The sequence below is a fragment of the Syngnathoides biaculeatus genome, chromosome 23 (assembly GCF_019802595.1).
Source record: "Syngnathoides biaculeatus isolate LvHL_M chromosome 23, ASM1980259v1, whole genome shotgun sequence".
NCBI classification, from domain to species: domain Eukaryota; kingdom Metazoa; phylum Chordata; class Actinopteri; order Syngnathiformes; family Syngnathidae; genus Syngnathoides; species Syngnathoides biaculeatus.
The window spans coordinates 1,052,734-1,077,287 of NC_084662.1; the positions used below are offsets into that span (position 1 = coordinate 1,052,734).

Here is a 24,554-nt window from a genome sequence, read left to right on the forward strand (position 1 = left end):
CACCTGAGTGCACTCCTGCTGATAACGTCACTTCCTGATTCCTCTCCAAAACAAATCCCTCGAGAAGATTTTCATGGCGGGAGTTACAAAAAGCCATATACATCAAAATCATGTTGTGTGGTGAAAAAAACAGATGGGTCCATTCCGGCTTTTTTTTTTTTTTAATTAAAACCATACTAAAAATCATGCTTTCGTGTCAGTCGGGCTTTAAGTATAATATGTCCATGTCTGGTGGCACGGTGGGCCAGCTGTACAGCATTGGCCTCACAGTTCTTAGGTCCGGGGTTCATATCCTGGCCCCAGTTGTGTGGAGTTTGCATGTTCTCGCAGTGTCCGCGTGGGTTTTCTCCGGGCACTCCGGGCTCCCGTGTCCCCAAAAACATGCATTAAATGGACACTCTAAATTCCTCCTATGTGGGATTGTGAGTGCGACTGTTCTCTGTCTCCATGTGTCCTCCTATTGGCTGCCAACCAATTCAGGGTGTGCCCTGCCTCCTGCCTAATGACAGCTGGGATTGACTCTAGCACTCCCGCGGCCCTCGTGAGGATAAACGACTCAGGAAATGGACAGATGGATGGATATACAGTGATGCCTCGGTTCTCAACCAGAATCCGTTCCAGAAAACAGTTCCAGAAGTGATTTGTTCAAAAACCGAATCGATGTTTTGCATTCCAATGAATGGAAAAAGAAATAATGCATTCCAAGCCTAAAAAAATTGGCTTTTTAAAGCATTTTTTTTCAGTTTTTCCTGATAATAAACTGCATAGTAGATATACATGTATAATTTAAATACTTTATATAATAAAATAATTTAAGAAATATATTTATTTTATCCTTCAAATGTATGCTTTAGTAGTAGAGTACGCTAGTCTGGGAGTGCATTCCCGTATCTGTAGCGACTCGGCCACCAGCCTTGTAAACTTTTTTTTATTAACAAAAGTGCAGAATAACTTTTTTAACAATTTACCTTCTTTGGAATTGTGATTGGGGGTTATTACGGTAGTCCTCGATAAGAAAAACAGTCACTTCCTGGACACGTCTGTGTACAGAGGCTGCGTTATACAGAAAAACAAAAGTGCGCTGGTTGCGCCGCGCGCATTATGTTATTCCCGGGTTTTTTCAGCGGCGTGTGAATTCACAACAAAGTGCGTCGTGGGTCAGCTGGTCTGGCCGCGCCCATTGTTATTGTAAATGTTATTGTTGTTTTGTCGGGGAGTTCGAGTACCGATTTTCGTTCAAAAACAGAAGCAAAAAAATCTCGAAATTGTCGTTCGATGACCGATTTGTTCGAGAACCGAGGCTTTACTGTACTGTACATCCATCCATCTATCAATTCATCCGGGGCCAGGCCAGGCCAATGTGGCGACAAAGCCAAAATTTTATATACCTTGCCTGGAACCTCCATCATCAGGACCCCTCTACCAACACACAGGCACGGGGAGAACATGGAAACTCTACACAGGGAGGGCTGGGATGAACCCGGGTCCTCAGAACTATGTGAGGCCACGCTTTACCAGCTTGTCCATTCTCAACTCGTAAAACAGGATAATAATGTGAACAAATGGCAGCACAGTGGAGCATCTGCACAGTGCAGTTTATCCTCTACATTACATATCCTTGGCCAAGCCTTCAAAAGGAGCATTATGACTCATCTCCAATCCGAAAAAGATCCATAGTAGCTTTATTTGGTGCATTGCTGTGGAACTTAAAGGAATATAAGAGTTTAAGCTTAAAGTAGTTCATTAGATGTTGCTGCATCCTGTGTATGAAAGTGTGAGACTGTAAAGTGCTGAGTGTGTGACTGGTGAAACGAAACAGGGTATGTGGTGCAAGAATGGAATGTTTTAGAACAGACGGTGCTAAATGCAAGGAGGATGCTGACACGGGAGGAGTCGGAGGCAGTTGGTGGAAAAACTACTGTCAGGAAACCACCACCAGGAGGAGCCAGCACGCGATTCTGCAGGGGAGGAGTCGGGCCAACATCCGGCGGACCAAAGGAGACCAATGAGAGAGCGCCAAGGATACCTGCAGGAGACTCAGAACCAATAGTGAATCAGTAGATTGTACTTTAAAATTGTTCTGGGAAACTCGGATGTAGGGTACGTCTGCTGGTGGCAACAGAGACGTACAGGGTTGTAATGAGAGGGACCCGAGACCCAGGTGTGTGTTGAAGGAATAAATCCACTCGTGTGTGAAAATGCCGGCTTCCTGATACCTTTCTATTGCAGAACGAGCGCCCGTATTGTTGGATGAGTGGCAGTTGGGTAAGGTCACAAATTGGAGTCAGATTACTAACTTAAGTTTATGATGATTTAGAAATAAAATATCCAACAAACTCATCATTGATGACTTGAAATATTTTTTTAATCCCAAGAGTTTGGGTTGCGCAGCGCAACCTCTCCCCCTCCATTCGGTTCCAATACGTAGAATTTTGCACTATAGGATCAGGTGGCTATCAAAACAACGTGAGCTCAAACTACGTAGAAACGAGCGTAATAGTCACATTTTTTAAAAAGCGAGCATTTCAATTGTATGCGCACTCCCGTTTTTTAAATTTTTTTTAATGAGGCTCGTATTACGTAGTTTGAGGTCACTTTTTTTAAACCCACCTGAAGCCTTTGAGGCAAGCTGTCGTTGTTTCGGACTGTGGCGCGACTTCCGGGTTGCCGGCATCATCGGCAGGAGTGATGACACATTTCTTTTAAAAGTGCTGAACAACTCGCGGTTTTTTTTTTGTTCTTCGTTTAAGTTAAAACAAACTCATGGGAAGTAGTTTCTGATCGTTGGTGCAGTAGCAACAACCATGCTACGCTAACAATCATAAAATCCAAGCTCCAGGAGGAGCTCTGAGGACTCAGGTTGGGGCGCACATTACCGTAATATATATAAATGTGTAACATAACACATTCAATATCATATTGAAATGTATACGTATGTTTTTTACCACGCTATGTACCTGTATACGACAAAACAATGTGATTGTATTTTTTATTTTTCAACCATACCTAAATATAATGTGCTCTATTAACTTTTTGAAAATACTTTGGGAAAAATTTGCACATTATTTTTTAGAAATTACGGTATGTGATTCCTCCTGAGGTGCCCCAAAGTGACAAAGTCCTCTGGTGCTCCAGGCGTGGCACGAAGGACCTATCGGTGTTAACGGAGAACACAGCGCGGTACAGGATGCTGCTTAGTGACTAAGATGACGCTCCAGGCGTGTGCCCGAATGACCAATCCGAGTCTCTAGAGAGCGCAGCGAGCTCCAGGATCAACAAAGTACTTCATGTGACTCGCCGAAATGGCGGTGCCCATGAAAATTCGTAGTTGCCAATAAAAATCTCAAAACACCATTAAATGGGAGAGGATTCAAATCACATTGTCAAGGTATAGTACATATGACATGACCTATTGGATACATGTTAATCCAAACCACCGTCATTTCCCTTTAAATTATTCTGAGCATCCCAGACAAACAGAGTTGTGATTGGTGTAGATTGTAATAGACATGTTGGTGAAGGAAACAGGGGCAATGAAGAAGTGATGGGTAAGTACAGCATCCAGGAAAGTAACTTTGAGGGACAGATTGTGGTGGACTTTGCAAAAAGGATGGAAATTACTGTATTGAACACTTATTTCCAGAAGAGGCAGGATCATAGAGTGACCTACAAGAGTGGAGGTAAAAGGTGGATTATATTTTGTGCAGACGATGTAATCTGAAGGAGGTTATCGACTGTAAGGTAGTGCTAGGGGAGAGTGTAGCTCGACAGGATAGAATGGTGGTGTGTAGGATGACTCTGCTGGTAGGTAGGAAGATTAAGAAGACAAAGGTAGAGCAGAGAACCATGTGGTGGAAGATGAGAAAGGAAGAATGTTGTGTGGCCTTTCGGAAAGGGGTGAGACAGGCTCTTGATGGACAGGAGGAGCTCCCGGAAGACTGGACTAGTCCAGCCAAGGTGATCAGAGAGACAGGCAGGAGAGTAATTGATGTGTCTTCTGGTAGGAAAGGAGAGAAGGAGACTTGGTGTGGAACTCAAAATACAGGAAGTCAGACAAGGAAAGAGATTAGCGAAGTGGGACAATGAGAGGACTGAGGAGAGGCGTAAGGAGTACATTGAGATGCGACGTAGGGCAAAGGTAGAGGTGGCAAAGGCTAAACAAGAGGCATATGACAACATATACACCAGGTTGGACCGGAAAGAAGGAGAAAATGATCTCTACAGGTTGGCCAGACAGAGGGAAAGAGATGGGAAGGATGTGCAGCAAGTAAGGGTGATTAAGAATAGAGATGGAAAATGTGTTGACTGGTGCCAGTAATGTGCTTAATAGATGGAAAGAATCCTTCGAGAAGTTGATGAATGAAGAAAATGAGAGAAAAGGAAGAGTAGAAGAAGCAAGTGTGAAGGCCCAGGATGTGACAATGATGAGTAAGGAGGAAGTTAGAAAGGCACTACAAAGGATAAAAAAACGGAAAGGCAGTTGGTCCGGATGACATGCCTATGGAGGTATGGAAGCAATTTGAAGAGATGGCTGTGGAGTTTTTGACCAACTTAGTCAACAGAATACTAGTGGGTGAGAAGATGCCTGAAGAATGGAGGAAAAGTATGCTAGTTCCCATTTTTAAGGACAAAGGCAATTTGCAGAGCTGTGGGAATTATAGAGGAACAACGTTGATGAGCCACACAATAAAGTTATGGGAAAGAGTAGTGGTGGCTAGACTCAGGACAGAAGTAAGTATCTGCGAGCAACAGTATGGTTTCATGCCTAGAAAGAGTACCACAGATGCATTATTCGCCTTGAAGATGCTAGTGGAAGTTTACAGAGAAGGTCAGAAGGAGCGACATTGTGTCTTTGTGGATCTAGAGAAAGCCTATGACAGAGTACCAAGAGAGGAATTGTGGTACTGCATGTGTAAGTCTGAGGGGTGCCGTAGGTGTGACAAAAGAATTTAAGGTGGAGGTGGGACTTCATCAGGGATCAGCTCTGAGCCCCTTCCTGTTTGCAGTGGTAATGGATAGGCTGACAGATGAGATTAGACTGGAATCTCCTTGGACCATGATGTTCGCAGATGCTATTGTGATCTGCAGTGAAAGCCGGGAGCAGGTGGAGGAACAATTAAAAAGATGGAGGCATGCACTTGAAAGGAGAGGAATGAAGATTAGCCAAAGTAAAACAGAATATATGTGTGTGAATGAGAGGGATGGAGGGAGAAGAGTGAGACCCCTTGGAGAAGAGATTGCGAGGGTGGACGACTTCAAATACTTAGGGTAAACAATCCAGAGGAATGGTGGGTGTAGTGAGGAAGTGAAAAAACAGGTCCAAGCAGGTTGGAACAGCTGGTGGAAGGTGTCTGGCATGTTATGTGTGGCTCTGCTGCGATGAAGGGCAAAAGTTTATAAGTTTCTCCTTCATCGAGTTTCTCCTTCATCAAGACACAAAGGTAATCAAAAGCAACCATGGGTCTATTGAAGCTACATTCTCCCACAATTTAAGAAAAACATCTGAGACTTGAAAAGTAGCAAAGATCACATCCCTCATTGACCCAATGTACAAGTATTTGCATTCTACGCAAGACCCGAAAATGTAGCAAAGTCCCATCCCACAATCAACCAATGTACGATCATATAATTCCAGATTACTCCACCTGGATCTCAAAAAGTTTAAAGATCACTGAAAAAGGATCCGATGCCTTCCTCTGATCCCCAAAAAGTTAAAAAGGAGCCAATTCCTTGAATGGTTTCCCCAAAAAGTCTGTCAAAAAGGAGCCAATTCCTCCCTCTGGACCCAAAAAGTTGAAAGGTCCGTGAACAAGGAAACGATTCCTCCAGAGCCAATTCCTCTCTTGGGTGCCTAAAAAATTTAAAAGGTCCGACAAAAAGGAGACTTTTCTTATGGAACCGATTCCTCTCCTTGGTTCGCAAAAAGTCGAAAGGTCCATCAAAAAGATAGATGATTCCTCCAAAGCCAATCCCTCTCCCAAAATGTTGAAAAGTTATCTGTCCCGGCGATCTGGCCTAAACGCCTCAGCCGTCACCTGACCCCTTGGTAACCTAAATACCTTTCCCTTCATCGAGACACAAAGGTCAAAAGCTACCAATGGTCCTCCGGCCTCATTGGCCAATTGTACAAGTATGTGATTCTTCCAGAGCTGCCACGAAAAGGGACAAAATCCTCTGGCTTCATTGGCCTGATGTACAAGTCTGTGATTTCTCCCGAGATACCCCGAAAATTTACAAAGTTTCCGGTCTCATTGGCCTAATGTACAAGTATGTGATTTCTCCCGAGATATCGCAAAAAGTGACAAAATCCTGTGGCCGCATTGAATTAATGAACAAGTATGTGATTCCTCCCGAGGTGCTCCAAAAAGCGACAAAAGCCTCCAGCACCGCTGGCCAAATTTTGACAACAATGCGATTCCTCCCTAAAAGTGCTCGTAAAAGTAAAAAAAGTCCTCCATCTGGGTGACCTGGTCTAACCGGCACCAGACATTCCCTGGCCCTGTGGTTACCCCAGGGTAGCTTCCCCTTCATCAAGACACAAAGGTAATCAAAAGCAACCATGGGTCTATGAGGCTACATTTTGCCGCAATTTAAGAAAAACGTCTGAGACTTGAAAAGTAGCAAAGTTCGCATCCCTCACTGAACCAATGTACAGGTACTGGATGACACTCAAGATCTGAAAATGTAGCAAAGTCCGATCCCACCTTCAACACATGTACAAGTACTGTATGTACTTCCAGATTCCTCCCCCTGTATCTCAAAAAGTTGAAAGGTCTGTCAAAAAGGAGCTGATATCTCTACCTGGTACTCAAAAGGTTAGAAAAACAGTGGGGAAAAAAAGGAGGCGGTTCATCCAAAAAGTTAAAAGGTTCGTGAAAAAGGAACCGATTCCTTTCTCTGGTTCCCAAAAAGTATAAAAGGTTCTGGCAAAACGTAGACTATTCCTCCCTCTGTATCCCAAAAAGTCAAAAGGTCTGTGAAAAAGGAACCGATTCCTCCACAACTCATTCCTCTTTTGGGTTCCCAAAGAGGTAAAAAGGTCTGTCAAATTGATCTGTCAAAGTCCCTCTTGACCCCAAAAAGTTAAAAGGTCTGTGAAAAAAATAAGATGATTCCTCTTGAGACGATTCCCCTCTTGGGTTCCCCAAAAGTCAAAAGGAGATGGACGTCCTTTTTGTGATCATTTTTTCATTTCTATGGAAAAAGCTATTTTTGACTCAATTTGTCCATGTTTTGTGTGACCTGTAACTCCTACCAGAGGGCAGCAGATTAAGAAGATTAAGAAGAATCCTGAGCAATGTTCTCAAGGGAGAGCAGAGAGCAACCAATGATCTTCTGTGTGTTATTGGTCATTCTTTGCAGAGCTTTCAGATCCACTGATGTACACCCAGAGTACCACACTGTGATGCAATATGTGAGGATCCTCTTCACGGTGGTTCTGTAGAAAGCCAGCGCCACCTAAGATTGGAGATTGTTCTTCCTGAGCACTCTCAGGAAGTGGAGTTGCTGCTGGGCCTTTTTCCCCGCTGCCATGGTATTTACATACCACATGAGTTGACTCCCAGAAATCTGAAGGAGTGGATCCTCTCCACACACTCCTTATTGATGAACCACAGCACTGGGTCCATGCCCGGATTTCTGAAAGTCCAGAATGATTTCCCTCATTTTGGGCATTTTGTGGTTTTTAGTATGAGGTTGTTGACAAAACACCACTTTGACAATTCAGTCTCTATAGGCAGACTCATCTCCCTTTGAGCCAGCCTGACCATGGTGGTATAATCAGCAAACTTGATGACGGAGTTCTGGGGTGGGCTTTTGTACAGTCATATATGTACAGAGAGTATAATAGAAAACTCAGTGCACAAGCTTGAGGGGACCTGCTGCTTAGGGTTATGGAGGAAGAAAGGTGTGGGCCAAGTCTGACAGACTGTGGACGGTTTGAAAGAAAGCCCTTCATCCAGCGGCAGATAGAAGGGGATAGTCCAAGGAGGGAGTTTGTCAACCAAAATACCTGGGATGTTGGTATTAAAGGCTTAGCCAAAGTCTATGAAAAGGATTCTCACATAGTTCCCTTGGTGTTCCAGGTGGCTTAGTGCAGTGTGGAGAGCTATTGGGATAGCATCCTTGGTGGAGCACCGATATTTGTGTCCACTTTTCCTCTGCAGATAAAGTGGAGGGGGTGAAGTGAGGGAGGGAGTGAACCCTTTATGTGACGTGCAACTAGCCTCTCGGAGCACTTCATGACCACAGCCATGAGTGCAACAGGCCTGCATTCATTCAGACTGTCAATGGGTTTTATCCTTTTTGGGATTCAGCAGTAAGAATTGGCTAATTTTTGGGGGCACTTATCTCCTTTTTGGGATCCAGAAGAAAGAATAATTCGCCGAGATGGGGTACTTTTCTCCTTTTTGGTTTCCAGACATTATAAAATTGCCGACTCCAGGAGGCCCGTAACCCATGGTTACTCCTGATTACAAGAAGAAGGGGAAGCTAACCTGGGAAGGACCCCGGTGCCTGGGGAGGACTGGTGCTCCAGTGTCCCACAACCCTAACCAGGATAAGCGGTGTTGAAAATGAATGGATGGCTGGTTGGATTTTTTTAATGTAATTATTCAAGTTTAGCGATTCAAATTCAAATATAAATTATCCAAATTCTTCAACAGACCCATATTTGGCCCATAGTAAGCAGCATGCAAAAAATCTTGGTTGTATGAATTCAGTTGATTTGGTGGCCAGGTATTCCAGAGACATGACACTTTGTCTGCATACTCTGAAAAAGTATATTTTCCATTATGTTCCTTTTAATATAGGCTTATTAAAGCCTTTCCATACCTGATTCAAAAATAGTTGTATGGATTTTTTATGAATTTATGGCATTTTACAATTAATATGGAGCAAATGGAGTATTCATAGCTGATAAAATGTATAATGACTTCATGGTAGAACATGATTAAAAAAAAAGAAGCACTTAATAGTGAAGAGGCTAGTGACATTTTTTTTCGTCAAAGATGAAAGTATTGACTTTAAGTTGGCTTATCTATGTGCTTTTTGACCAACAAAAAACACTTACTTTTTTGCCGTTAAAACCTCTGTAGAGCAGCCTTCCCTTGCACAATTACATCTCTATGTTTAGGCCTGACAAGACAAAGCACTAAACATGTCCATCTTACTCCATTCAAGGAATATTGCTGAGAGAACAACCAGAAAGGTGTGCTTCTCCATCTTCACTTCTCTGCTTTTGCTCCTTGGACTGTAATCACAGAGGCCAGTGAGCTTCGTATATATATATATATATATATATATATGTATATAATTTATTGAGAAGCTCACGCATTGCACTTAAAGGAAGACTGGCCACTTCAGCAAGAGATGCAGCATTGTTTCACACGGAAAACCCCTTTCTGTCTTTTGAGTTGACTGTGTTCAATGATATATTTAAAGCATTTTTCACTGCACAGGATGCTTTTACTGTTAAGTGGTAATAAAAATAGCAACCACTGGGAGAGATGATGAGTTGGATTTCATAGTGAAGAATAATGTTTAAGAGACATAGATCAGTTAATGTCATGATCAAGTGTTTTTCATTTTTATTTTTTGTTATTTCTGTTAGTTTGCACTTTGATGCATTTTTTCCTTTCGTTTTTCCCTTGGAGGCCCACAGAAGAGTGAAGAATTTTTGAAGGGACTCATCCTAATTGAAAGGACAGAAAAAACACCTACTGGCATGCAAAAACACAATCCTCCTTCGATTCATATCTCAGTGGCTTGGAGAGTAGCTGGCGATCTTATGGAAATTTGAGTCTCTGCTGCATCTCCAGGAAATTAGCTTGGTCGCCAAGGAGCCGCAGTGAAATCAAACGTTTGCCAGCTGTCTGAACTTATGGGTACTGGAGGTTGCCTTTTTACAATACAGGCAACAGTATCAGCTGTTCGGTCTTCGAGGTATTCTCCCCACCAACTCACAACATCCTGAGTTGAAGTCAGCAGTGCCCTATCCCCACTATACACAGTGTTGGCCTGGGATTGAACATGGGTCCTCAGCACTGTGAGGCCAACGCTTTCCAGCTACTCCGCCATGGCACCATTTGTACACATTCTTATCCTGTTTTTCTACTTGAGAATGGACAAACTTCTTTCTTTTCCTTTTGGCTTGTTCTGTTAGTGGTCGCCACAGCATGTCAACTTATGAACACATTTGTTTGCCACAGTTTTATGCCGGATGCCCTTCCTGACGCAACCCCTCTGCATTTAGCCGGGGAGAGAAGCTTAGAGCACCTGGTATTCCTAGGTGGTCTCCCATCCAAGTACTAACCAGGGCCAAACCCGCTTAGCTTCCGAGATCTGACTTAATCGGGCATTCTCAGGGTAGCATGGCTGTAAGCTGAGAATGGACAAATGATTTGCGTGAATAAAATATTTTTGGCCAAGTACGACGTGCTTCTATCACTCAACTGCAAAAGTATATTTTCCATTATGTTACTTTTAATATAGGTTTATTAAAGCCTTTCCATACCTGATTCAAAAATAGTTATGGATTTTTTTATAATTTTATGGCATTTTACAATTAATAGGGAGCAAATGGAGTATTCATAGCTGATAAAATGTATAATGACTTCATGGTAGAACATGATAAAAAAAAGATGCACTTAATAGTGAAGAGGCTGGTGACATTTTTTTTTCGTCAAAAGATGAAAGTATTGACTTTAAGTTGGCTTATCTATGTGCTTTTTGACCAACAAAAAACACTTTTTTGTCATTAAAACCTCTGTAGAGCAGCCTACCCATGCACAATTACATCTCTATGTTTAAGCCTGACAAGACAAAGCACTAAACATGTCCATCTTAGTCCATTCAAGGATTATTGCTGAGAGAACAGCCAGAAAGGTGTGCTTCTCCATCTTCACTTCTCTGCTTTTGCTCCTTGCACTGTTCTCACAGAGGTCAATAAATAATTTATTGAGAAGCTCACTCATTGCACTCAAAGGAAGACTGGCCACTTTGGCTGTAATTACTTCAGCAAGAGATACAGCATTGTTTCAAACGTTTGACATCATTGGTGACCTTTTGACTCCTCTATATGCGCATACATACAACAGAGCGGAAATACCCAACAAGGGGCGTGACGTCAGAGCCGGTGACATCATGGTGAGCATTGGAATACATTGTAAGAAGAGATGATGAATTATCCAATATATCAAGGGTTGAACACTATTTTGAAGGGTCCCACAAAGGCATCATTCATTTGAGGCAGTTGGACAGCGCACATGTTCGAAATAGCTGGCGATGAAGGTGGCGACCCAGCACTCAGACCCAGCTAGGAGGACATGCTCTTTTTGGAAACACAGGATTGGTAAGTAGTTGTGAAGTTGTTGTTTTGTTTATTTAGCCATTAACTGATAAATAATAATCGCTTCGATATCCTAAATGAATATGCAAAGTTTTCAGTCTTGTTTTGAAATTATGTGAACGACATGTATTTAGTGAATTGGTACGCGACAACCCGAGAGAGGAGTTGCGTCAGGAAGGGCATCCGGTGTAAAACCTCTGCCAAACAAATATGAGCTTTCATCTGAGATATTATGCTGTGGCAACCCCTCGCGGGACAAGCCAAAAGAAACTAACCCGACAACCGTGACAACAATTTTACGTGTACAAGGCTCGTTTATTATTGCACCAAAATACACAGAAGCTGATAACGCAGTCCAAAGTCTAAGTTGGTATATTTCCAGAAATAAGGATTTTAATGAACAAAATCCATTTAAAATGCTGCCACGTTAATTTGAGAGCAATAGCTGGTTATATCTTGCTTCACCATATATATAATTTCACATGGTAAACTGATGACATAATATGACAGTACCCAGACCCGTCCAAACCCCATTTTAGTCACAATTTTCCCAACATGTCATGGGAAAAACGTCAAAACTTTTCTCCTGAAAACTGTAAAGTGGTATCTTGTGGTTTTGTTTGGGCACTAAATGCTTAAACTAGAAATGTAAATGGGGTGGATGGTTCTGTTTACTGGACTGATATGGGTCTTTGAGCTGGAGAAGTTTGTGAATGTGAACACATTTGTATTGATTATTTCTTTATTATATCTACAGGTGTGCATGTACATGCAGCATAAGTATGCAAACAATAGGACAGTTTCTGTTGCCATGAGAGTCAACATATTCACCAGAAAATGGCAAATTATACAGACCATCTGCTGCAGTGCATGATGGAGCACCCAGGATTTATTGCCAGCTGTCTGAACATATGGGTATTGGAGGTTGCGTTTTTACAATACAGGCAACAGTATCAGCTGTTTGGTCTTCGAGGTATTCTCCCCACCAACTCACAACATCCTGAGTTGAGGTCAGCAGTGTCCTATCTCCACAATACAGAGTGTTGACGGTGCACTGCTTCCCCATCCTGAAACGCTGGACGGTGGACCAGAATTTCCTCAAAGCCATCCTGAAGTCGTTCTCTATGGCCTCACTGAACTACTCCTACGCCCGGGTTTTTGCCTCAGTGACCACCGAAGCTGCATTCTGCTTGGCCAGCCAGTACCTATCAGCTGCCTCAGGAGTCCCACAAGCCAAAAATGCCCGATAGGACGCCTTCTTCAGCTAGACAGCAACTCTCACTGTTTGTGTCACCAATGTGTTCGCGGGTTGTTGCCCTGACAGGCACCGACCACCTTACGGCCACAGCTTCGGTCGGCCGCTTGAAGCAGATTGATGGAGCTCCGAGAGGGGGCACTCTCCAGGACTCCCTCAAAGGACTCCAAAAATTGTGGGTGCTCTTAACTACTGTTTGGTGCATAAGCACAAACAACAGTCAGGACCCATCCCCCTACCTGCAGGTGGAGGGATGGTACCCTCTCATCCACCAGGGTAAACCCCAACATACAGTCCCCGAGCAGGGGGCTAATAAGTATACCCGCACCTGCTCGGCGTCTCTTGCAAAGTGACTAGTATGTAATACTGCTTGTTTTAATGCAATGTTGCATTTTATTAAAATTAAAAACCCTGCACAAATAAATAAATAAAAGGTTTGTATACATCCATCCATTTTCTTAGCCCCCTATCCTCACAAGGGTCGTGGGAGTGCTGGAGCCTATCCCAGCGGTCAACGGGCAAGTGGCGGGGTACACTCTGAACTAGTTGCCAGCCAATTACAGGGCACATCGAGACAGCTGCACTCACAATCACACCTCTGGGCAATTTAAAGTGTCCAATTAATGTATCATGTTTTTGGGATTCGGGAGGAAACTGGAGGGCGGCCTGGAGAAAACCCACGCAGGCACAAGGAGAACATGCAAACGCCACACAGGGGGGCCTGGGATTGAACATGGGTCCTCAGCACTCTGAGGCCAACGCTTTCCAGCTGCTCCACTATGGCACCATTTGTACACATTATCCTGTTTTTCTAGTTGAGAATGGACAAACTTCTTTCTTTTCCTGTTCCTTTTGACTTGTCCTATTAGTGGTCGCCACAGCATGTCAACTTATGAACATATTTGTTTGGCACAGTTTTATGCCGGATGCCCTTCCTGACACAACCCCTCTGCATTGAGCCGGGGGGAGAAGCTGAAGAGCACCTGGTATTCCTAGGTGGTCTCCCATCCAAGTACTAACCAGGGCCAAACCCGCTTAGCTTCCGAGATCTGATGAGATCGGGCATTCTCAGGGTAGCTGAGAATGGACAAATGATTTGCGTGAATAAAATATTTTTGGCCAAGTACGACGTGCTTCTATCACTCAACCATGGAAACAGTGTTAAAAGTTTTTCAGGAAAAAAAAATACATTCCTCGGCAACTTGTCTTTTAAGAAAAGCTCTTTGCAGTTTTGGTATTTTCTGGGGGGCTGAGCTTGTCGAAGTGTGTTAAGATTCAGTGGCCAATCCAAGTTCGCGTTTTGTGCCTTTAGCAGCACTGATCTGTTTAGTTGTTGGAACTGGCTGTATGGTAGGCACTGATCCAGGTTCTAACAGTTTTTTACATTTAAAACCCATCTCAGACATGAGTCCACCAGTAAAAGAGTCTGGGGTGAAATGTTCACTGCATATGACAGAGTGCTGACCGGGCTTGGAAAAATTAGCCCTGTTTGTTTGCACAAACCTTACCCAATTTCTTCTGAGGGTTGGGTCTTTTGGAAAACAATGTAGACTATGACCAGAATAACTACTAGTGTTTGATGAGCATTCCTCAACTTTACAAGTCTTTTTTGCCATCTGTCCCTGCTTTTTTTGAATGTGTAGCAGCCATAAAACTACAAAATTATTATTGCTGAAAGCATAATACAGTTTTCGAACGTCTTGGTTTTCATACAAATCGGTTTTCGAACAAAAATTTTGAGATTTTTTTTTGCTTTGGTTTTCGAACGAAAATCGGTATTCGAACACCCCGACCAGCTGACCCATGACTATTTGTTATTGTGCTTTCGAACGTACTCCTGAAAAAATAAAATGGAAAAGATGTAACTGCGCATGCAAGTTGACTCACGCACTCATCTGGTTGTGGACGTTTCCCAGTACTGTGGTGACTTCTTTTCTTCAAATTGAGCAACATTAATCCTCGATTAGGGCTCCAAAGAAGGCAAGTGAACTGCTGGTGTTGAAAAAAGGAAAGTGGTGCATAAAACTGTCAACTTCAACAAGGATTTGATAGCCGAGCACAAATCTGGTGTGCGTGTTTCTGAGCTATCAAAGAAATATGGCATGGCGAAATCGATGATCAGCACCGTTCTGAAACACAAGGATTCCCTCAAAGCAAATGATGTTGCTAAAGGAGCAACTGTGTTGACCAAGCAGAGGCCACAGATCTTGGAGCAAGTCGAAAAGTTGCTTCTAATTTTCGTGACCGAGCAGCAGTTAGCTCGAGATGGTGTTGGTGAGGAAGGGTGGAGATGTCGTCTAATGAGGCTGAAGGGAGAAAGGATTTCTCAAGTGCTGATATTAAAACTATCTGCGCTAAATGGAACAACATCCATAATTTTGCAGAACTTTATCACCCGAATAAAGCTGAATGTTGCAGAGCACTGCAAATTTTTAACGATGTTGTCATGAGCCACTTCAAAAAAGTACTTAAAGGATGGCCGAAACAAACGACAGGTTCGTTCTTTGTGAAAAAGGGGCAAGTCACCCCCACTGAAGACATCTGAAACTATTGTTTTGCATAGCTTTTTCTTTTGTTCCATTAACCCTACCTCTAGTTATTAACCCTAGTTATTTTTTTTTAAACGTTAGGTACTTTCTGTGGAAATAAAAAACATTTTGTTTTTCCCTCTCATTATTGCCTCTTTAAAGTCATTCTGCACTCCTGTGCATAAAAAATAAGGTTTACAGGCTGGGGGCCGAGTCGCTACAGATACGGCAATGCACTCCCAGCCTAGCATACTCATCTAGGCTAAAAAATGCATTCTAAGAACAAAATAAATATATTTCTTTAATGATTACATTGTATAAATTATTATTATTAGAATTATTATCAGGAAAAGCTAAAAAAATCACCTAAAAAAATATTTTTTAGGCTTGGAACGCATTATTTCATTTTCCATTCTTTGTAATGGGACTAAGCCTAAACATGCTTTGGTTTTCGAACGTTTTGGTTTTCAACCAGCCTTCTCGAATGGATTGTGTTTGAGAACCAAGGCACCACTGTATATCAGTTCGAATATTCTGGATCTTCTCTTTGTAGTGTATTCAATTGAATATTGGTTGAACATGGTTTGCAAATATTTGTATTGCGTTTTGCTTTGTTTAATACACCATCCCAACTTCATTGGAATTGGATTGAGATAAGGTGTGAAACCTATTTCAATAGCAAACCAAAACAAAAGGTGAAACACTGGGGTTATAGTCTTTGATCTTCGAAAGAAACCTTAGCCTAAGTAAAAGAGGAAGCAAAGATGTCTGGAAATCCATTTGTTTTGGGGAGAGTGGTGGAGCCCAGCTCAAATGGAAAGGGAAGGTTCAGCCATTCCTTTCCTCTGGAAGACCTCTGGCAAACATTGGAATGGTGTTCTTAGCAGTCTCGCAGCTACAGGGTCTTTCAATAGAGCAGGAAGTCTCTGATGAAAATGATTGAAGATGGTTTGGACCACATAAATTAAGGTCTGTAGCAGAGCAGGAATGCAGCCCTATGGGGGCACAAACCAGTGCAATCTGTAGGCCGGTCCCAAGCCCGGATAAATGCAGAGGGTTGCGTCAGGAAGGGCATCTGGCGTAAAAACTGTGCCAAACAAATATGAGCGTTCATCTAAAGAATCCCATACCGGATCGGTCGTGGCCCGGGTTAACAACGCCCGCCCCCGGCACTGCTAACCTGCAGGGCGTCGGTGGAAATTCAGCTACTGTGGGTCGAAGACAAAGAAGAGGAGGAAACCGGATCCAGCGTCAGAAGAAAAAGAGGAATGCACAGAGCCTACAACTGAGTGTAGGGACTTTGAATGTTGGGACTATGACAGGAAAAGCACAGGAGTTGGTTGACATGATGATTAGGAGAAAGGTTGATATTCTGTGCATCCAAGAGAGCAGGTGGAAAGGTAGTAAGGCTAGAAGTTTGGGAGCAGGGTTTAAATTATTCTACCACGGAGTAGATGGGAAGAGAAATGGAGTAGGGGTTATTTTAAAGGAAGAGCTGGCTAAGAATGTCTTGGAGGTGAAAAGAGTATCAGATCGAGTGATGAGACTAAAATTTGAAATTGAGGGTGTTATGTATAATGTGGTTAGCGGCTATGCACCACAGGTAGGATGTGACCTAGAGTTGAAAGAGAAATTCTGGAAGGAACTAGATGAAGTAGTTCTGAGCATCCCAGACAGCGAGAGAGTTGTGATTGGTGCAGATTGTAATGGACATATTGGTAAAGGAAACAGGGGCGATGAAGAAGTGATGGGTAAGTACGGCATCCATGAAAGGAACTTTGAAGGGCAGATGGTGGTGGACTTTGCAAAAAGGATGGAGATGGCTGTAGTGAACACTTATTTCCAGAAGAGGGAGGAACATATAGTGACCTACAAGAGCGGAGGTAGAACCACGCAGGTAGATTATATTTTGTGCAGACGATGTAATCTGAAGGAGGTTACTGACTGTAAAGTAGTGGTAGGGGAGAGTGTAGCTCGACAGCATAGGATGGTAGTATGTAGGATGATTCTGGTGGTGGGTAGGAAGATTAAGAAGACAAAGGTAGAGCAGAGAACCATGTGGTGGAAGCTGAGAAAGGAAGAATGTTGTGCGGCCTTCCGGAAAGAGGTGAGACAGGCTCTCGATGGACAACCGAAGCTCCCGGAAGACTGGACGACGACAGCCAAGGTGATCAGAGAGACAGGCAGGAGAGTACTTGGTGTGTCATCTGGTAGGAAAGGGGAGAAGGAGACTTGGTGGTGGAACCCCAAAATACAGGCAGTCATACAAGGAAAGAGATTAGCGAAGAAGAAGTGGGATACTGAGAGGACTGAGGAGAGGCGAAAGGAGTACATCGAGATGCGACGTAGGGCAAAGGTAGAGGTGGCAAAGGCTAAACAAGAGGCATATGAAGACATGTACACCAGGTTGGACACGAAAGAAGGAGAAAAGGATCTCTACAGGTTGGCCAGACAGAGGGATAGAGATGGGAAGGATGTGCAGCAGGTAAGGGTGATTAAGGATAGAGATGGAAATGTGTTGACTGGTGCCGGTAGTGTACTAAATAGATGGAAAGAATACTTTGAGAAGTTGATGAATGAAGAAAATGAGAGAGAAGGAAGAGTTGAAGAGGCAAGAGTGAAGGACCAGGAAGTGGAAATGATTACTAAGGGGGAAGTCAGAAAGGCACTACAAAGGATGAAAAATGGAAAGGCAGTTGGTCCTGATGACATACCGGTAGAGGTATGGAAGCAATTTGGAGAGATGGCTGTGGAGTTTTTGACCAACTTATTCAACAGAATACTAGCGGGCGAAAAGATGCCTGAAGAATGGAGGAAAAGTGTTCTAGTTCCCATTTTTAAGAACAAAGGGGATGTTCAGAGCTGTGGGAACTATAGAGGAATAAAGTTGATGAGCCACACAATGAAGTTATGGGAAAGAGTAGTGGAGGCTAGACTCAGGACAGAAGTAAGTATCTGCGAGCAACAGTATGGTTTCATGCCTAGAAAGAGTACCACAGATGCATTATTTGCCTTGAGGATGCTCGTGGAAAAGTACAGAGAAGGTCAGAAGGAGCTACATTGTGTCTTTGTGGATCTAGAGAAAGCCTATGACAGAGTACCAAGAGAGGAACTGTGGTACTGCATGCGTAAGTCTGGTGTGGCAGAGAAGTATGTTAAAATAGTACAGGACATGTATGATGGTAGCAGAACAATGGTGAGGTGTGCCTTAGGTGTGACAGAGGAATTTAAGGTGGAGGTGGGACTGCATCAGGGATCAGCTCTGAGCCCCTTCCTATTTGCAGCGGTAATGGATAGGCTGACAGATGAGGTTAGACTGGAATCCCCTTGGACCATGATGTTCGCAGATGATATTGTCATATGCAGTGAAAGCAGGGAGCATGCAGAGGAACAATTGGAAAGATGGAGACATGCACTGGAAAGGAGAGGAATGAAGATTAGCCGAAGTAAAACAGAATATATGTGCGTGAATGAGAAAAGTGGAGGGGGAAGAGTGAGGCTACGGGGAGAAGAGATAGCGAGGGTGGACGACTTCAAATACTTGGGGTCAACAACACAGAGCAATGGAGAGTGTGGTCAGGAAGTGAAGAAACGGGTCCAAGCAGGTTGGAACAGCTGGCGAAAGGTGTCTGGTGTGTTATGTGACAGAAGAGTGTCTGCTAGGATGAAGGGCAAAGTTTACAAAACAGTGGTGAGGCCGGCCATGATGTACGGATTAGAGACGGTGGCACTGAAGAAACAACAGGAAGCTGAACTGGAGGTGGCAGAAATGAAGATGTTGAGGTTCTCGCTCGGAGTGACCAGGTTGGATAGGATTAGAAATGAGCTCATTCGAGGGACGGCCAAAGCTGGATGTTTTGGAGACAAGATTCGAGAGAGCAGACTTCGATGGTTTGGACATGTTCAGAGGCGAGAGAGTGAGTATATTGGTAGAAGGATGCTGAGGATGGCGCTCCCAGGCAAAAGAGCGAGAGGAAGACCAAAGAGAAGGTTTATGGATGTGGTGAGGGAAGACATGAGGGCAGTTGGGGTTAGAGAGGAAGATGCAGGAGATAGGCTAAGATGGCAAAAGATGACACGCTGTGGCGACCCCTAACGGGACAAGCCGAAAGGAAAAGAAGAAGAAGAAGAAGAAGCAGAGCAGGAATGTGCAAACAGGGACTCTGGTGTCTTAGCATTGATCATGTCAATTCAAATGGGATTTGTTCAAGCCTTTTGGGTTCAAAATAAAATTTGTACTGTTTGAAAAATATATGAATTGCAATTTTTCTGTGGGATGGCATTTTGTACCCAGTAAAATGCTCAATATGCTAAGTGGAGTCTTTGGGGGCATCGATGTTTGAGCGAGAGGCAAGGAAGGCTTGTCCTTAGAACTCAGGATTGCAGAGCTGTGGAGAATGTATGGAAAAAAACACGTGTGGCCTGTCAGGGCTGAAGACCAAATAATTTCAAATAAACCGAGGGCTCACGAATGTGGGCAAATTTGATCATTTGCTTAATTGTCTAGGTAAGGGGTAATTTTATACCCAGTAGCTTGTCGCTCATCAACATGTTATCAATCTGTGTGAGCATAAACTATTCGGATCACTCATGACAGCGTGGTTATGGAGTGACTATTTTGGTTCAAAGCTTCACAGCAAATGGTGAGAATTAAAATGGCAATACTTAGGTCTGTACGAACGGACTCTCACTCATGCCTAGTGACCGCGTTCATTGACTCCGGTTCAGACGCTAACCTAATAAATCCCCGTGTGGTCGAAGCATTGCGTGCGGCGACCTTCCCCACACCGTGTCTTCGTATTGCTTACGCCGCTAACGGCAAGTTCCTCTGCCGGGTTACACACCGCACACAAACCTTACGTATAGACTTTCCGGACACGCACACGGAGCGCATTAGTTTCCACGTTTTTAACTCTAGCAGCAGTGATATAATCCTGGGGAGCCCGTGGCTCAAGAGACACAACCCCCACATTGACTGGGTCACGGGTCGGATAATGGCATGGGGTGAGGAGCAAGCAGTGTCTCGCCGCTCGGGAGGACGGAGGGATTCAAGTTGCTGAACTGAGTACCGCTTCCGAATTAGCAAATACAAAAACGTATTTGTATACCTTGACGACATTCTTATCTTTTCAGCAGACCTGACCTCCCATATCCGACAGGTCAGAGAGGTGCTCCAGCGTCTCTTGCAGCACCAGCTGTTCGTGAAATGGGAGAAGTGTGAGTTCCATCGAGCATCCGTGTCCTTTCTGGGCTTCATCCTGGGAGAAGGGGAGATACGGATGCATCCCGGGAAGATTGACGCGGTGCTTCGGTGACCCACCCCTGCCAACAGGAGGGACTTGCAGAGGTTCATTGGCTTCGCAAATTTCTACAGAAACTTCATTCGGAACTTCAGCGCCGTGGCCGCCCCTCTGCATGCCCTCACCTCTCCTCACAATGTTTTCGAATGGTCCAGGACCTGCCAGGAGGCCTTCAATAAACTTAAAGCAAGTTTCACCATTGCACCCATCCTCATTATCCCGGATCCAGATCACCAGTTCGTGGTGGAGGTGGACGCGTCGGACTCGGGAATGGGAGCCATTTTGTTGCAGACGAGTCCCAAAGACTGAAGGATCCACCCGTGTGCGTTCCTGTCTAGGAAATTAACCCCGGGAGAGAGAAACTACGACGTAGGGGATCGCGAACTGCTGGCAGTCATGACGGCTATGGAGGAGTGACGGCACTGGCTGGAGGGCTCATAAGTACTGTTCTTGGTCCTCACTGACCACAAAAACCTAGAGTACCTGAAGACTGTGAAGCGGTTGGACGCCCGCCAGGCCAGGTGGGATCTCTTCTTCACCCGCTTCCACTTCAGTCTGTCCTGAACGGCACGAGGGGGAGCACACAGAGTCAGTAGCAGCTCCTATTCTGCCAGAGGCGTGCTTTGTGTCCGGCTTCACCTGGGTGACTGGTCACGGGTGAAGGAGGCCCTGGGTGAGACTCCGCCACCCGCAGATTGTCCGCTGATTGTCTTCGTCGTTCCATCACTTCAGGGAGACGTCGTCAATTGGGCCCATTCGAACAAGACGGTCTGCCACCCGGGTATGGCAAAAACTCGTTCTGTGGTCGAACAGAGATTCTGGTGGTCCAACCTCAGCCTCAAAGACGTGAAGGAATTCGTCAATGCCTGCCCGGTCTGTTCAGCCAATAAGATTTCCCATTTACGACCGATGGGTGAGTTGCGGCCTCTGTCCATCCCTTTCCACCCATGGTCACACATCGCGTTGGACTTCATCACCAGCCTACCGCCCTCTCAGGGAAACACAGTTGTGCTGTCTGTAGTGGACCGATTCTCCAAGATGGTTCACTTTGTGCCACTTTCGAAGATCCCGTCGGCCAAGCAGACAACCCAGCTGGTGTTGGACGAGGTCGACAGCTACCACGGGAGGCAGCCCGGAGGACGCTGCTGCGCATGGGCAACATCTATAAGTCCGCAGCGGACTGCAAGAGGAGAGCCGCACCAGAACTCAGGGTGGGGCAGCGTGTGTGGCTCTCCACCAAGGATCTCCCGCTGTGGATGGAATCCCACAAACTTGCTCCTAGGTTCGTTGGTCCGTTCATGATCTCCAAAATCATTAACCCGGTCTCCGTATCACTTAGACTACCCAGGTCGATGAGGGTGCACCCTACGTTCCACGTCAGCAGACTATGCCCGGATCGTCCTTCGTCGCTGGCTCCTCTGGCCAAAACCCCCCGCCACCCCCACATGGTGGACGGTGGGCCGGTGTACACAGTGCATCGGTTGCTGTCTTCCCGCCGCAGAGGAAGGGGGTTCCAGTATCTGGTGGATTGGGAGGGATACGGACCAGGGGAGCCCTCTTGGATCCCCTCGCACTTCATTGTGGACCTCTCCCTCATCGAAGACTTCCACGCGGCCCATCGAGATGCTCCTGGGCCGTCGGGAGCCGGTCGTTGAGGGGGTGGTACTGTCATGCCCCTGGCATCCTGCCCAGGCTGGGCGTGGCCAGCCAATTAGTTGGCCCACACCTGCACCCTGTTTCGGCTGATTACACCCAGTACTTATAGGACACGCGGGACAACTTGTCCTCCGCCAGATCTTTGATTCCCATGCCTCGTTCCCGCACTCCCGTATACCTGCTTTACCGTGTACTGACCTTCGCCTGTTCCCTGACCATCCTAGTAAGCCTGCCTCTTCTGATACTGCTGCTTTTCCTGACTGACTCGCTGATCATTGACCACGGACCGAATAAAGGCTTTCTGTACACTACCTCCTTGCCTCTGGAGTCATGCATTTGGGTTCGCCCTCGAGCCTCGTTCGTGACACCGGATGTCTGAACCCATTGGTACTTGAGGTTGCCTATCTCCAATTCATAAAACAGTATCGGCAGCAACTGGATTTTCCACAACACGAGTAAGAGCTATTTTAAAAAATATTATTATTAATATTTCTCCAAATCAGCCCATCTTTCACATTTACATTCATATTATTCAAAATAAAGAATTATTTACATTATATATAATATTTATATTATAAGCAGCATTTGTCCAATCAATGCTTGTTCAAAGTCCCATCCATCCATCCATTTTCTTTGCTGCTTATCCTCACGAGGGTCACGGAGAGTGCTGGAGCCTATCCCAGCTCTCAACGGGCAGGAGGCAGGGTACACCCTGAACTGGTTGCCAGCCAATCGCAGGGTACATAGAGACAAACAGCCACACTCACAATCACACCTCGGGGCAATTAAGAGTGTCCAATTAATGTTGAATGTTTTTGGGATTTGGGAGGAAACCCGAGTGCCCAGAGAAAACCCACACAGGCACGGGGAGAACATGCAAACTCCACACAGGCGGGTCCGGGATTGAACCCTGGACCTCAGATCTGTGAGGCCAACGCTTTACCATCTGAACCACTGTACCGCCCAAACAAAGCCCCATTCTGGAAAATTGTCAATGAGTATATTTTATTTTCAGGTTCATGAGACATACTGCTTATAGACAGGTTATTAAATGGTGTTGGGAAATGAAGGCAGAAATAACAATGTGCCACTTCCATCCTGCTTTGTGTCTAAGATTCGTGACATCTTTCCTAATCCAGATGGCCAAGAGTACACAGGATTTAAATGGTCTACATCCTTAATTTTTTGGTTTGTGTTTGTGTAAATGTTGATGTATAGGTTTTTTTATATGAAGTAAACATACACTACAGAACTAGAATCATAGCATTTTTATTGTACTGTATGCTTACATTTTGCATAAATATGTTTCATAACATTTGTACTGAATTCTTATTTGGTCTTTCAATATAAGCACTTTGAGAACACCAGAGGTTGAAATACATATTACAGTATCAAGATGGATTACTTCAGGGATTTGGTTGATTTCCTCAATTAGCTTTGCTTGTTTTTCCCTCCATCCAATGATAATTGTCGGTGCAATATAAAGCTTTTGATGATGCTGAAATGTTTTCCTGCTAATTGATGAAACGTTGCAGCATAATTAAAAAAAAGTAAAATATCTGACATCTGGCTTATCTGACAACCAGATGTGATCTTGACTTGGGACAGTAAATAAAGGAAATGTGTTGAAGAGATTCAACAAATTTTTCTCAAACAGTATGTACTTCCTTTCACTGCCAGGGTCCGACGCTGGATGTTTTTTTTTGTACGCTTCTGTTTGGTTACATATAAGCTCCTTCTGGGCCTTCTGTACTGAAATGTTTGAAAGTTGACATTCTGTGTCGTTTGAATTATTCAGGTTTGTATCCTCACTTCGATTCAATAGCTTAAGTGGGCTGAACAATGACATTGCAGTATTCTGATTCTGCTTTCGGAGAGTGCAATAAGCATTCTCACCAAATTTAAAAGAGTCAATGGGATCACTCTGTGTTCCCCTGTCCATTGCTATGCCAGGTTGGAGTTTGTTAGATTTTGAACGAGTATGGCACTTCAGGAAAGATATCTCTGTTCCTTTATCATGAACACGCACTTCAGTCTGTCAATTTTTGGAATGTACCAAATATGGGGCGGGATGGTGGCACAGCTAGAAAGTGTTGGCCTCACAGTTCTGAGGACCGGGGTTAAATCCCAGCCCTCCCTGTGTGGAGTTTGCATATTCTCCCTGTGCCTGTGCGGGTTTCCTCCGGCCACTCTGGTTTCCTCCCACATCACAAAAACGTGCAACATTAATTGGACACTCTAAATTGCCCCTAGCTGTGATTGGGATTGTGGCTGTTTGTCTCTATGTACCCTGCGATTGGCTGGCAACCAGTTCAGGGTGTACCCTGCCTCCTGCCCGTTGAAAGCTGGGATAAGCTCCAGCACTCCCGTGACCTTTGTGAGGATAAGCAGCTCAAAAAATGGATGGATGGTACCAAAGATGGAGATTCAGCATCTGCCAGTTCGATGTCAACCTCTTGTGCAGAAGA

At 44.5% G+C, this 24,554-nt stretch overlaps 1 protein-coding gene and 1 pseudogene across 3 annotated transcripts; one reads left to right on the forward strand and one right to left on the reverse strand.

Annotated features, from left to right (window-relative positions):
- Positions 1 to 142: 142 nt before the first annotated feature.
- LOC133496901 (uncharacterized) lies at positions 143 to 22,365 on the forward strand. Of its 3 annotated transcripts, XR_009793888.1 has the most exons (5): positions 143 to 2,161; positions 2,230 to 2,265; positions 11,097 to 11,145; positions 11,220 to 11,350; positions 12,105 to 13,011. XR_009793888.1 is itself a non-coding variant. In XM_061812983.1 (4 exons), the coding sequence occupies exon 4, from the start codon at positions 21,378 to 21,380 to the stop codon at positions 22,083 to 22,085; it is 708 nt and encodes a 235-aa protein (XP_061668967.1). In that variant the 5' UTR covers positions 2,193 to 2,265; positions 11,097 to 11,145; positions 11,220 to 11,350; positions 20,290 to 21,377; the 3' UTR covers positions 22,086 to 22,365. The 3 variants fall into 3 exon arrangements, 2 of the variants coding, with proteins under 2 accessions (XP_061668967.1, XP_061668968.1); XM_061812983.1 differs by lacking the exons at positions 143 to 2,161; positions 12,105 to 13,011 and adding an exon at positions 20,290 to 22,365 and having other exon boundaries at positions 2,193 to 2,265; XM_061812984.1 differs by lacking the exons at positions 143 to 2,161; positions 2,230 to 2,265; positions 12,105 to 13,011 and adding exons at positions 2,486 to 2,859; positions 20,290 to 22,365.
- Positions 10,264 to 10,382, reverse strand: LOC133497064 (5S ribosomal RNA; annotated as a pseudogene).
- Positions 22,366 to 24,554: the final 2,189 nt, after the last annotated feature.

What these genes read in the sequence shown, in the direction of transcription:
- LOC133496901 (XM_061812983.1), top strand. Translation starts at nt 21,378, where the DNA reads ATGGTCACACATCGCGTTGGACTTCATCACCAGCCTACCGCCCTCTCA.